At 43.2% G+C, this 12,271-nt stretch overlaps 1 protein-coding gene across 1 annotated transcript in view; it reads left to right on the top strand.

The window, feature by feature from the left end:
- Positions 1-12,271, top strand: part of LOC126470959 (Down syndrome cell adhesion molecule-like protein Dscam2) — a 242,310-nt gene that overhangs the window by 197,022 nt on the left and 33,017 nt on the right. Inside the window, exons 12-13 of the mRNA XM_050099008.1 lie at positions 6,440-6,613; positions 8,712-8,977. Of these exons, the coding sequence (XP_049954965.1) occupies positions 6,440-6,613; positions 8,712-8,977 (440 nt within the window). The remainder of the gene's footprint in view (positions 1-6,439; positions 6,614-8,711; positions 8,978-12,271) is intronic.

Below are 12,271 nucleotides of genomic sequence, written 5' to 3'. Positions count from 1 at the left end.
CATTGCATGGCATAAGCACATGGCTCTGTAACATCATGACTAGTGCACGAGTCCCAGAATTGTGACAGGCACATCCGTGGTATGGGGGTGGCGTACGGAGCTCGACAGAGAAATGGTTATGGTAACTGGCATGGGTGTAGGGCTGCCTTGACACCTGGCGTGGCAGAGGCATCTTGGCACAGACGTGGTTCTGATCACAGGGACCAGTGCAGGGGATACCTGCCTCAATGCCTGACGTGGCGGAGGCAACACAGCACGGATGTGGTCCCGAGAGTGCCAATGGATACACAACCAGTGACGTGGGTGGCAGAGTCTGGGGCTCGACTGGTAACGGCTCAGCAATGAGGTGGCCTGCTAGAGACAAGGTCTCTATGGCAGGCAGCGGCTGGCAGGTTGGGTTCTCACCCATTCAGTCTCTGGTGGCATGGCGCAATTGTCCCACGGCACGCGCATTTGAAACAGACGCACCGACCGAAACACGTGACACACTTTTCTGGCAGCTGTGGTGGGGGTGATTCGGGCTGCTGCACCAGCTGGCCGGGTGGGTTGGGGTGAGGCACACGTGGAGGCACAGTGACATCTGGCGGCAGGATGACAACTAGCAGTGTCTGTGTGCCGTTGTCGGTGGTGGGTATTGGTGCCGCTGGGCTGGCGGCATGGCAAGCTTCATCGGCAGTTACGTCTTCCACGGGGTCGTAGAAGTGTGCAGCATCAGGAGTGGGCAAAACATAAGCCGGTTTGACACAATCGATGCTGACCTTCGTCGGCTTGCCATTGACCTCAAGCTCCAGCATTCTGTCATCACGGATGATGATGCTGTGCAGTTCCGAGTATGTGGGCCGAAGTGGTGGTTGTGTGGCATTAGTGCGCAAAATGACATGGCTGCTGTGTTGCAGGTCGACGTGCACAAACTCTTTGCCTGTACTGTGCGGTGTAGGCACGTGCAGTCGGAGGCCAACCATGTGTGCAGATAAATGTTCTGCCAGTGGTGGGGCGGAATGGTCGTGCAGCAGTGGTGCTTCCTCCATGAAGTCCCCTGGAATAGGCTCGTAGGCCGTGCAGAATCGGGGAAGTGTCTCTTTCCAAGTCATATCGCAGCAAGTTAAGGCGGATTTTAGCATCCTGTGGAGCCTCTCTACCACGCCGTTGGACGCTGGATGGTAGCTTGCCGTTTTTTGCAGCTGTACTCCACACAGTCAAGCGATATGTGTGAGCACCACACAGTTGAACTGGTGGCTGCAGTCGGTGGTCATGTGACTGGGGAAACCAAATCGGGCCACCCAAGTTTCAATGAAGCTGGTGGCGACTGTCTCAGCGGTGATGTCTGCAATTGGTGTCACGTCCGGCCAGCATGTAAAACGGTCTACCATGGTCAGCAGGTAGTGCTTGCCATGGGACGAGGGAAAAGGACCCACGATGTCCACGTGAACGTGTGCAAAGCACCTTGTTGCATCAGGGAACGAGCTGACGGGCGCGTGGGTGTGTCTGCCGACCTTGGCGCGCTGGCATGCAATGCAGGCATGTGCCCACTGATGGCAGTCTTTCCACATCCCTGGCCAGACGAAACATGCAGCCACGAGTGACGTAGTGCTGTTGACACTGGGGTGCGAGAGTCGGTGCACATGGTCGAAGGTGCTGCGCCAGAATTTCTCGGTATAAATGGCCGCTGCATGCCTGTCACACCAGATCTTGCGATTGGAGCCGGGCACAGGCACAAGTTCGAATTTTAGGCGTCATGGCGGAGGCTATTTCGTTCGTCATCACTTTCCTGTACATCGGCAACATCCTTAAAGTTCACAGGGGGAGGGATAACGGCACACACGTGAGATAGGCAGTTGGCCATGATGTTGTCAATGCCAGAGATGTGGCGGATGTCTGTGGAGAACTGCGAGATGTACTCCAGCTGCCGGAACTGGCGTGGTGAACACTTATTGTGATTTTTCACGAACACGTGCGTGATAGGTTATGATCCGTGAATATAATAAAAGGACGAGCTTCGACAGACGGACAGAAGTGTTTCACAGCCTCGAATATCGCTAGTAGCTCACAGTCATAAGTGCTCCAAACGCGTTGGTATTCCGAGAGCTTCCTGGAGAAGAAGGCGAGTGGCTGCCAGCTGTCGCCAACGCATTGTTGTAATACCGCGCCTATAGCTGTCTGGCTGTCGTCTACTATGATGGCTAGCTCTCTGTCATGCACTGGTTGTGCAAGTAGCATCGCTTCTGTAAGGGCACGTTTCGAATAGTTGAAACTTTTTTACAGTGCGTCCGTCCAAGGAATGGGAGTTTTCTCTTTTGCTGTTGGGCCTTGTAGAGGTGCTGTCAGAGGTTCCTGGATGCCCTTGACGTTCAGTATGTGACACTGGAAAATATTCAGCACTCCCAGGTAACGACGTAATTCCTTGTACGTCTGTGGACGAGGCATCTCCACGATCGCTCATACCTTTTCGGGAAGTGGTTTGCAGCTGCTGGGGTTGACGAGATGTCCGAGGAATTCTATCTCAGTGACTCCAAACACGCACTTTGCCGGATTGATGACAATTCTGGCTTCGCTGAGACGCTGTAAAATGGTTGTCAGGTGTTGGCGTAGAGCTCGGGTGACCTTGAAAACACCAGGATGTCTTCGAGGTACACAAAGCACCATGGTAGGCCTCGTAGCACACTGTCGGAAACGCTGCCAAGTCTGGGGCGCATTTCGGAATCCGAAAGTCATAAAGAGGTTCTCAAATAATCCTAAGGATGTCCCTATTGCCATTTTTGGAATGTCCTCAGATGCCACAGGGATCTGTATGAATGCCTTTGCACAGTCAATCTTGCTGTGTAGTACTGACCCCACCAGAGCATGGCTGAAGTCCTACAGGTGTGGTACCGGGTAGCGATCTGGCGCCATTCACCTATTTAGCTCACGGTAGTCGCCAATAATTGTCCTTTTTTCGAGCGAGATGCAAGGCGGAAGACCAGGGACTGCTTGATGGGCAGATGATGCCTTGTTGCAGCATAGCCTCGAATTTGGACCTAGCTATGGTGAGCCAATCGGGGGCAAGGCAACGTGGTCGGCTTGAGGTGGGTGGACTGATTGTGGTTAATATGTGGTGTACTGTGGAATGTTTGACTTCTTTTGGTGTGCCAGGTGGTCGAGTTAGTTCCAGAAATTGGTCTAGTATGTGGGCATAGGGACCAGAGCACTGCACTGGTTTCACATTCAAAAAGGCAGCATGTCACCACTGTCCTTCTATCTTCAACCCAGTCGCAGAGTCGATCAGCTGGGCGTTTGCAGTGTCAGCTAGAAAATTGAAGTGAGCTACAAAGTCTACGCCCAGGGTTGGCTCAATGATGTCTGCCACAGTAAATGTCCACGTGAGTATGCGGCGCAGCCTGAAGTTCAATTCTTGGTAGTGCGTGCCATACGCTTTATTGTGGAACTGTTAGCCGCAGTCAGTGACAGTTCCTTGGCCGATCTTTTGTCCCTGAGCATAGATCGTGGGTATATAGATAGGTCTGAGCCCATGTCTGCTAGGTAGCTGACACTGTCATCCCGCTCTGCTATGTAGAGACACCTTGATATGGCACCACAGCTGGATGCGTCTAATTCTGGCTGCGGTTGATGTTTGGGTGGAAGCACAGCGGCCAGCAGTTTGTCATGGCATTGCCAAGGAGGGTGAGGAACCAAGAGTAAGCATTGGGCATCAGCTCGGATGTCAGTGACATACCGCCAGGCTGGCTACTGCAGTTTGGGTTGCATCGTCTGAAGCCGGAATGGCTGTTGCTGCGGTTCCTGCTGTGCTCTGGCAGTGAATGCACCAAGTGCTCAACCTGTATGGTTAGTTGGTTAGTGATGCCACCTAGGCAGCCAAATCGCGAACTTCAGTGTGGAGCTCAGCATCCATTGTGGCGTGGCCAGGGCAGTGTTTCGACATGGGCTGAGCGTTGGTGCTGGTTCTACGGCGGTACAGGCGGCAGAGGCGGCGGTGTTTGGCACCATTGCGAGTGCATCGAGGACTTTGTCGGCCAGGTCCACTACACTGTCCAACTCCATCTGAAGTTGGGCCACAATCACTGCTTGTACTTGTGTTGGGAGGCTGCACACCCAGATGGCGTAATAGCGAATCCGGGACCATATCAGGCTATGCCAGGCCCGGGAGATGGCACAGGAACTGCAAGGGCCTCCTGTGGCCACATTATTGATGCTGCAACAGCTGATTCACCTGTTGCTCCTGCAATGCTGAAATATGGCGGATTAGTCCATCCTTCAGCTGCTTATGTGAGGACTGTGTTGGTGGGGTAGTGATAATGTCTCACACTTTGACAGCGATGTTCTAGTCGAGCTGGCTTACGACGTGGCTGAATTTCGCGAACTTGCACATCATGTTGTAGCTATAGAACACTGCCTCCACCTGACTAAGCCACAGGAACAGATCATGTGGCCAGAATGGTGGCAGCCTAACTAACATGCGTCCTGTGCTTGCGGCAGCATGCATGTGTGAATTTTTGGAGGATAACTTCTCATGGGCTGTTCGTGCCCGTAGCTCAGCCTCCAGTGCCTGATTGTGCCTTAGCAGGTCCTGGACTGTCCTTTCCAGTTCCTCTGCAGTTGCCATCTTACATGATACTAGACAAATTCACACAAAATTTTAACACAAAAATCAACGTTTAGTTCAGGTTCACACACGACTGTGGTTTACAAACAAAATCGGCACTGCGCGAGGTCGTAAGCATAGATAAGCAGTTTGTGGCATGGCGAGTGGTAAAAAGAAAAGTTTGTCACCACGAATTAATCTACACATCATGTCGGGGTCACCAGTGTAGCAGGATTGCTCATAATTCTGCTTACGATTATTTGTGCGACGAGCCAACGCTATAGTCACGCCCACACACTGCTCAAATGAGGCCAAGGTGACTGAATACAAATGAAACGCCGGCGAGAGGCAATCACATTTATTACAAGGATTGAGATGTGTTCACTCGAGTGTGATATAGTCCATTGCTGACTGCGTGACCATGGTTGACGGCTTGAGGTGGAGCAGTGCGTGATCCAGAGGGTGTACACTCCACAAGACGTTGCATAGGTGTGTGCTCATGGGCAAGCCTCTGTACGGCTGGCTCCCGGCACTATTCGTGGAGTGTGGTGTTTTTCATGGGCGAGGCGGAAGCAGCTGCATAAATGGACAGGCCGGCTTCTGCGTGTGTACGTGTGGGTTGTATGTGATCACTCAACTCATGTGCTTCGCGGCTAGGCAGGACAGCTCTTGATGTGATGCATCCAGTGTGTTCCATGCATGGCTTGCACTGGTTCTCGCTTTGTCTTCATACGTCTGGTGCGCACCTCGCTGTTGTCGTGCTTTTGGCTAATGGTAAATCTGCGCACACGCACTGCAAATGCTGTGTCAGCCGCGATAGTAGTTCTAGCGTTCGCACGGCTTTGTAGCAGGCTGCCACAATACTGTCACTTGGGAGTGTCTGACTTTGCTAATGGAACCACAGCCTCAGCTCTGCTTGCACTACTTCATTGCTATCAAAGTGAAGTCCTTGATGGTGTAATTTAAGTTGTAGAAACAGATGAAGAATGGATGGGGCCAAGTCAGAACTGAAGGGAACATAATTAATTATGGTGAACGTGAGGTGTAGGGATGTTGCAGATGTCACAGCACTCATGTGTGATGTGGCATTTTCAAGCTGAAGGAGATAATGCTTCATGTGTGGATGAACTCTTCAAATTTGACACTTGATTACATTTCCCATATACCAACAGAGTTACATTACACACCACAATGTTACGTGCTACTATTTGGAAGAGTACTGCAGAGTACTGCAAATACATAAACGTGATGAATAAAGATGTAGAATGCTAAAAATGTTTTAAGATTTTTCATACAAAAATTCAGAGGCATTACTTTTCAGCATGCCCTCATATTACTTCACTCACTTTTTTATGGAGATAGATAATCCCTTTTTTATTTTGCTGCCATTTCCATTCTCTATTAGATAATATTGAATTATTTAACTATGTTTGTTGCCTTTTTTATTCTCTATTCTCTCTAACAACAGGGTGGAAAGATCTTCAGATCTCTATGTTCTCCTAACATTCCTTAGTTTTTGACATATACTGTGTGAAATGTACATTGTCGTATATGTGGGACTGTTTCTTAGTATGATAGCATCAGACAACAAACTCAGACAGATGGAAAGCATGATCCCTGATGGTTTTATGCACTTAGTAGCATTTCATGTGACTTTCACTATTGTGAATGAATAGTGTGTGTATGATGGACCAATGTCCAGATTTCACATTAGACTGTATTACCCCTATCATTCACTGGGTGAACTGGTTCTCAGGCTTCAGGAAAGCAAAGGTGTACTACCTCAAATAGTATCATGCCTAGCTAAGCACTGTGATTATTAATGTCTTCATTCTGATGCTTTTTTGTTTAATATGCTTTCAGCTACAGTTGCTCCAGAATTAAGAACACCTCCTGGATCTGGAAGAAAACCATTTTATAATGATGCAGGAACAGTAGCAGCAATTATCATTGGTCTAACACTTGCTGTTATTGCAGCTGCTGTTTTGTTTTTCTGTTTGAGAAGACACAATATGATATCATGTAACAAGTACAGAGGTAACGATTTTTTACATTTGATATTTTGGAGAGTCTTTTTAATTTTTCATTCTTTGTTTCTATCAAATATGGTCATGAATATTAAAATATTGATAGTTTCTTTGATTTATATAATTTTAATCTATGTAGTAAATTATCTGACCTTACAACTATGCACTGGCAAGATCAATTTAAAACATGATTTTGCTGAAATAACAACAATAAATTACAAATCAAAACAGAAACAAAGCTTTAGACTATCAGATAATACAAAAACTTTATTTTTTGAGATATTTTTTTACAAAATTTAATAAATCCAAAGTAGCTGCTTGTTTAGGTAAGGATAAAGAAAGGAATCAGTTACGGCTTGCTGGTGGAGAATTAATTAATGAAATGAGGTGTTACACAAACAGATTAATCTAGCTGTTCTTCAGTAAAAACCTAATGTCAAGAGTGTACCCAGAATCCAAGACAATAGGGATGGGAGATGGGGTGCAACTCACATTAATTTTGCAGTACCTGACAAAATGCTTTTGAAATTTCACAACAAATGTTTCTGGGGATACTTGCTACTAGTCAACATCCATAACATGTTCTGGCTTTCTTGAAGCTGATAATGAATTTATAATTCTGCCTAAGTGGTTTGTCAGTTGTTGTAATTCCATAATAACTGAAGTTTTGTGCAAACTATATTTTTTCAGGGATTGCAAATAAAACAAAGACAGCAGTACAAAATAACACAGTAGATGCAACAGCTTTCAATTCAGTATTTGATTTAAAAGCAAAGGTGTCACATACACCTTTGATTTTTAAGTAAGGACCAGATACTGGCTGTGTGGGCTATGTCCCTGAATGATGATTTCCACTAGCAATAAATATGCAAACGTTTGTCTGCTAGAGAAGTGAGATGTGTAGATTAGTGTGAACGTCCTCTATCCTAGTGAGTGCTTCTTATAACTGCACTTAGAAGAAATATGTGCTGGAAATTTGTAGTATGTGACATAGTTAACTTCCCCAACTGGCAATCCCTCATTAACAACTGTGGGCAGGTATATGAGTTCCCCCTGCTCTAAGGATGTTGGATATGTTTGGAATGAACTGCAGGTCCTTTGAGTACTGCTGGGCAATATTATCACTGTCCTGTTGCAGCTGCCACTGTTAAGTCTCTAGAGCCTGGTTGTAGCTCACCTTCAAAAGAAGAGGTGATATAACATTCACAGAAGGTGCACATAAATTAGACACTTGGATAAGTAGTTGCTGCTCCACTAGGGAAAGAAAGTGGACTGCCATTTATAGATTGTGGCCCGTGTATTATTTGGGCTGGGGTCATCAAGTTGATGGGGGTTTTGTGGACAGTGCTGCCAAACAAAGTCTTGAGTACCACACTGCAGTTCATTTCTTGAGGTGACTTGAAAGTCAGGATAATTCATTATGCTATGGTACTTGTGAAGAGCCATGGGATGGTGCTGTGGGGTAGATGACAAATACCATTCAGCATGTGTAAGAAGCTGAACATGGAAACCTTGAGCTGGGACTCAGTGTCAATGTCTCTCGCTTGTGATAACTTTCTATGGCAAGTATAACACCATTTTTGTTGGATTTTTAGAAGATAATGAATGGAAACATATTCTTGAGGCTCAGATGCCACACATGGAAACTACAGGGTCAGCCATCTGTTGTAATGTTGTGATGGACCATGGTGTTCAGTCCATTGTTGGTGTATCCTTTATGTGTTGAACAACATTCAAAATTAATGCTACAGTTATAGTTACTCAACAACCATGTCCAGTTCTTCAGTCATTATTCTATACATTCCAGAATATATTGTTCTAACCTAAAATTATCAGAAGCAACTTATGGTTCATAATCAGTTTGTTAGGACTCTGTAGAGGTAGCAATGGAACTTATGAGAGTGAAAGAAGATGGCTAAAGCTTCTTTATTTATTTGGGAATAGTTAATTTGAGCTGAATATGTTAACATGTTAGGTTCTAATAACATGCAGATCCTAGTTTTCATTTTCTGTTGTTTTTCAAAGTAAAATCTATTAAAACTTTTGTTCAGCATTCAGAATTTCAATTAATGAATAAATCTTGGATTTTTCTTTTTCTGTATTTGCAGAGAAATCTCAAGATACAGGACAGTTAGCCATTGCAGACAAAAGAGTGGCACAGAATACATATGTTAACAGCGATAGTGGTAAAGACTCCTCAAACATCCCAGAACCAACATATCTGCCAAATCCCATGTGCATGACTCTTGGTCACCGGCAAAACATAAGTCCATATGCAACTTTCCAAGTGCCAGTTTCTGGTGGCCCTAACTGCTCTGATGGTGAAGTGGAATCAGAGATACAAGACATCAGTCACAAACAACACATAAGCAAGGTACATTTACTATTTAAGACAGTAACATGTTTATTTGATATAAATCTGTTATGTGTTTAATGGATTTTTTATTTATTTCTGTGGACTTATGTAACTAGCTGCATAATATAATCAATATATCCTTGGCAGCTTTTGTAATATGGGCATTAAACCATGGTATAAGGTGTATATGCTCAACACCAACACAATTACAGTAATTTACTTGTATTTTAAACTGTCAGACTTAGATCAGATCAAGTTACTGTTGACTAAATAAAGGCAATTTTAAATTATATTCAGTTGACAGTCACACTTGATTAACAGAACCAAATTTAATGAGTGGAATCTCTCCTTTCTTTTTTAAAAACATGTGACAATGCATGTGTATTTCATTTGCAGACCATAAAGTGACTAGTGTTTGTATTAACTTGAAGTTTTTCTTTAATGAAAAGAAGGATATCTAGAGTCAGTGATAAAAATTGTGTGTTATTATGGAAAAAAAGTCAGGGAGCAAAATAATGGAAAACAACAAAAGTATCAGTTGACTTACAGGGTGACAATTATTGAACTATATGAAAAAAACCTAAATTAGTTACAAACTGCACACACTTTATTCAACATGTAAACGTCACTACAGATATTCGTATTTAGGTTATGACATGTTTGATTGCCTGCCATCATTGGCAATGATGTGGCACAGACAAATAGTAAAATTCTGTATGAGCCCCTGAAGCGTCGTTAACATCAATGCTGTTGATGACCTTCTAAATGGCTGTTTTCACCTCAACAATGGTTTTGGGGTTATTGCTGTACACCTTGTCTTTAATATAGCCCCACAAAAGGGAGTTGCATGTGTTCAGATCCAGAGAATATGGCGGACAATCGAGGCCCATGCCAGTGGCCTCTGGGTACCCCAGAGCTGAATGCAGTCCCCTAAGTGCTCCTCCAGGACATCAAACACTCTCCTGCTTTGATAGGGTCTAGTTTCATCTTGCAAGAACCACATGTTGTCAAAATCAGGGTCACTTTGGATAATGGGGTGAAATCATCTTCCAAAACCACATACCATTTGGTAGTCACTGTGCCATCAAGGAATATTGCTCTGATTATTCCATGACTGGACACTCCACATCACAGTCACCTATTGAGAGTGAAGAGACTTCTTGATCACAAAATGTGGATTCTCAGTCCCCTAAATGCACCAGTTTTGCTTATTGACAAACCCTTCCAAATCAAAGTGGGCTTCATCGCTAAACCAAACAACAAAGTGCATCCTACTTCCTATCATGCCCCGCAGCCAAGCATACAGTTTGAACATCCTAATGCATACTGTTAAGAAGTTACGATAATTGTATTTCGTCTAGTTCAATAACTGTCACCCTGTACTTTTTTTGTCTATCATATTATTCAAATTTTATGATAATTTTATTTCATCTAGTTCAATAATTGTCACCCTGTGCTGTTATTCTCTCTCATATTATTCAAATCAATGAGCACAGTCTTATTTTTCCTCCATAGTCATTGTATACACCATTCCCATTCTCTCTCAGTTTCCATCTAAAATTATGTCTTCTCTAGGTGCATAATAATTTAATTTTCTCCTACAAGATTATAACTGTAATGTGTTAAATTACTCAGACTATAAATGAAATCTAATTTCCAACTCTTCCTTTTGTAATGTCTTTATACATTACTATTGCTGGATGATGGGATATTATGTAACACTCCCTTAACATATCATATTGTTGAAACAAGTGGTAGGCAACACAACACAACAGAAAGTTTGAACTTTGTTTTATTTTTATTCCCCTCAGAATAAAACTTCCTAATGAGATATATTACAGTATTAAAAATATCTGCATTTATTTTCACCAATTCATTTCAAAATTATTATGTGGCCAGTTTCTTTGAGATATATTTTGATTTCTGTTGGGCTTTTTATGGCAAAAGCTTACTGCACAAGCTCTTTATGAATGTTCTTGAAATACAGAGTGATGCTTGAGGTGCTGGACTGACCATTACAATTTATATGTAAGTAAGTATGTACATGATTTACAGTGTGTTTCAAAAAGAAAGGAATTTCACTTCTTTATAGCAGGCAAATACGTGTACTTCAAAAACAGACCTCATTACATGTAATACATTCCATCATTTTATTACACTACTTACAGGATTACCTGCCATTTGTTTATCTTTGTTACATAGTACCATTGTTATGGCACCTCTACAACAGAAATACTTAAGTTTGGTTTAGTTTACAAAAAATGAGATTATCATTTAAGTGCAATGTGAGCTTAAACACTAATTAAATAAAGATCCTATACATTACATAAAACTGATGAGCAATCCAGTTTTGGCAGATGGTTCCATTTGTAAATGCACAAGCTTAAATATATAATCATTTGCTGTGTGGAGATGTCAGATGAAAATGTAGCACAAATATGCTAACGATTTGCTAAATCCTGATAGATCTCATTTTTGTGAAAAATATATACGTGGATTACTGAAGAAATGAATCTACGTCAGTATCTGAGTGGTGAGCATAACTGACTGCCATACAGGGGGCCAGGCTTGATTAGGGGATGGTACAGGACTTACTCAGCCTCATGAGGCTAACCAAGGAGCTACTTGACTGGTAAGTAGTAGAAACCCAACAACAATCAGGAGAGTAGTGTACTAACAACTGGCCCCTCTGTACCGCATGCAGTCATGCCTTTGGCAGAGGATGACATGGTGGGTGCTCAAGAATGATGCAGAGTTTTACATTTTTTGTATTGTATCTTTATTGATCCATTAAATCATTCAGTGTTCAGAAGTGTACAACACAATTTGGGACATGTCATGCAGATGATGAAAAACACATATACATACAACATTGTTAAACATAGTATACATCACGCAGAAGACATATTACATGTGTATTCCTACCCAATCATTCATTGTGCACAACATAATAGGGAACATATATACACATACCTCTGGTTCACTTAGTATACATCACATTGGTTTATAGATCACACTGAAGGAAGTATTGTATACTGTAGAAGCAATGATTTGTTAACAGTGCTCTTAAAGTTTTCTTAAGTTTAGTTTGTTCTTGAATAGTTCCTATTCTTTCCAGAAGATGGTTATAAAGTTTGATTTCCATTACTGTAGAGTTTAGTTGAATGGCGAACCAACCTTAACAATCTCTTCAGCCTTGTCATGGTGGTGTTTATCCAGGTTCCACTCCAGTCTACTGATGTTTTGTTTAATAAAGCAGAGCATTAAAAAATGTATTGACTAGGGAGAGGCAGTATGTTTCGTTTTTAAACA

This window comes from Schistocerca serialis, chromosome 3, assembly GCF_023864345.2.
Source record: "Schistocerca serialis cubense isolate TAMUIC-IGC-003099 chromosome 3, iqSchSeri2.2, whole genome shotgun sequence".
Classification (NCBI taxonomy): Eukaryota; Metazoa; Arthropoda; class Insecta; order Orthoptera; family Acrididae; genus Schistocerca; species Schistocerca serialis.
Note: the sequence above shows the minus strand (reverse complement) of the source record. Positions and strands in the feature narration are given on the sequence as shown.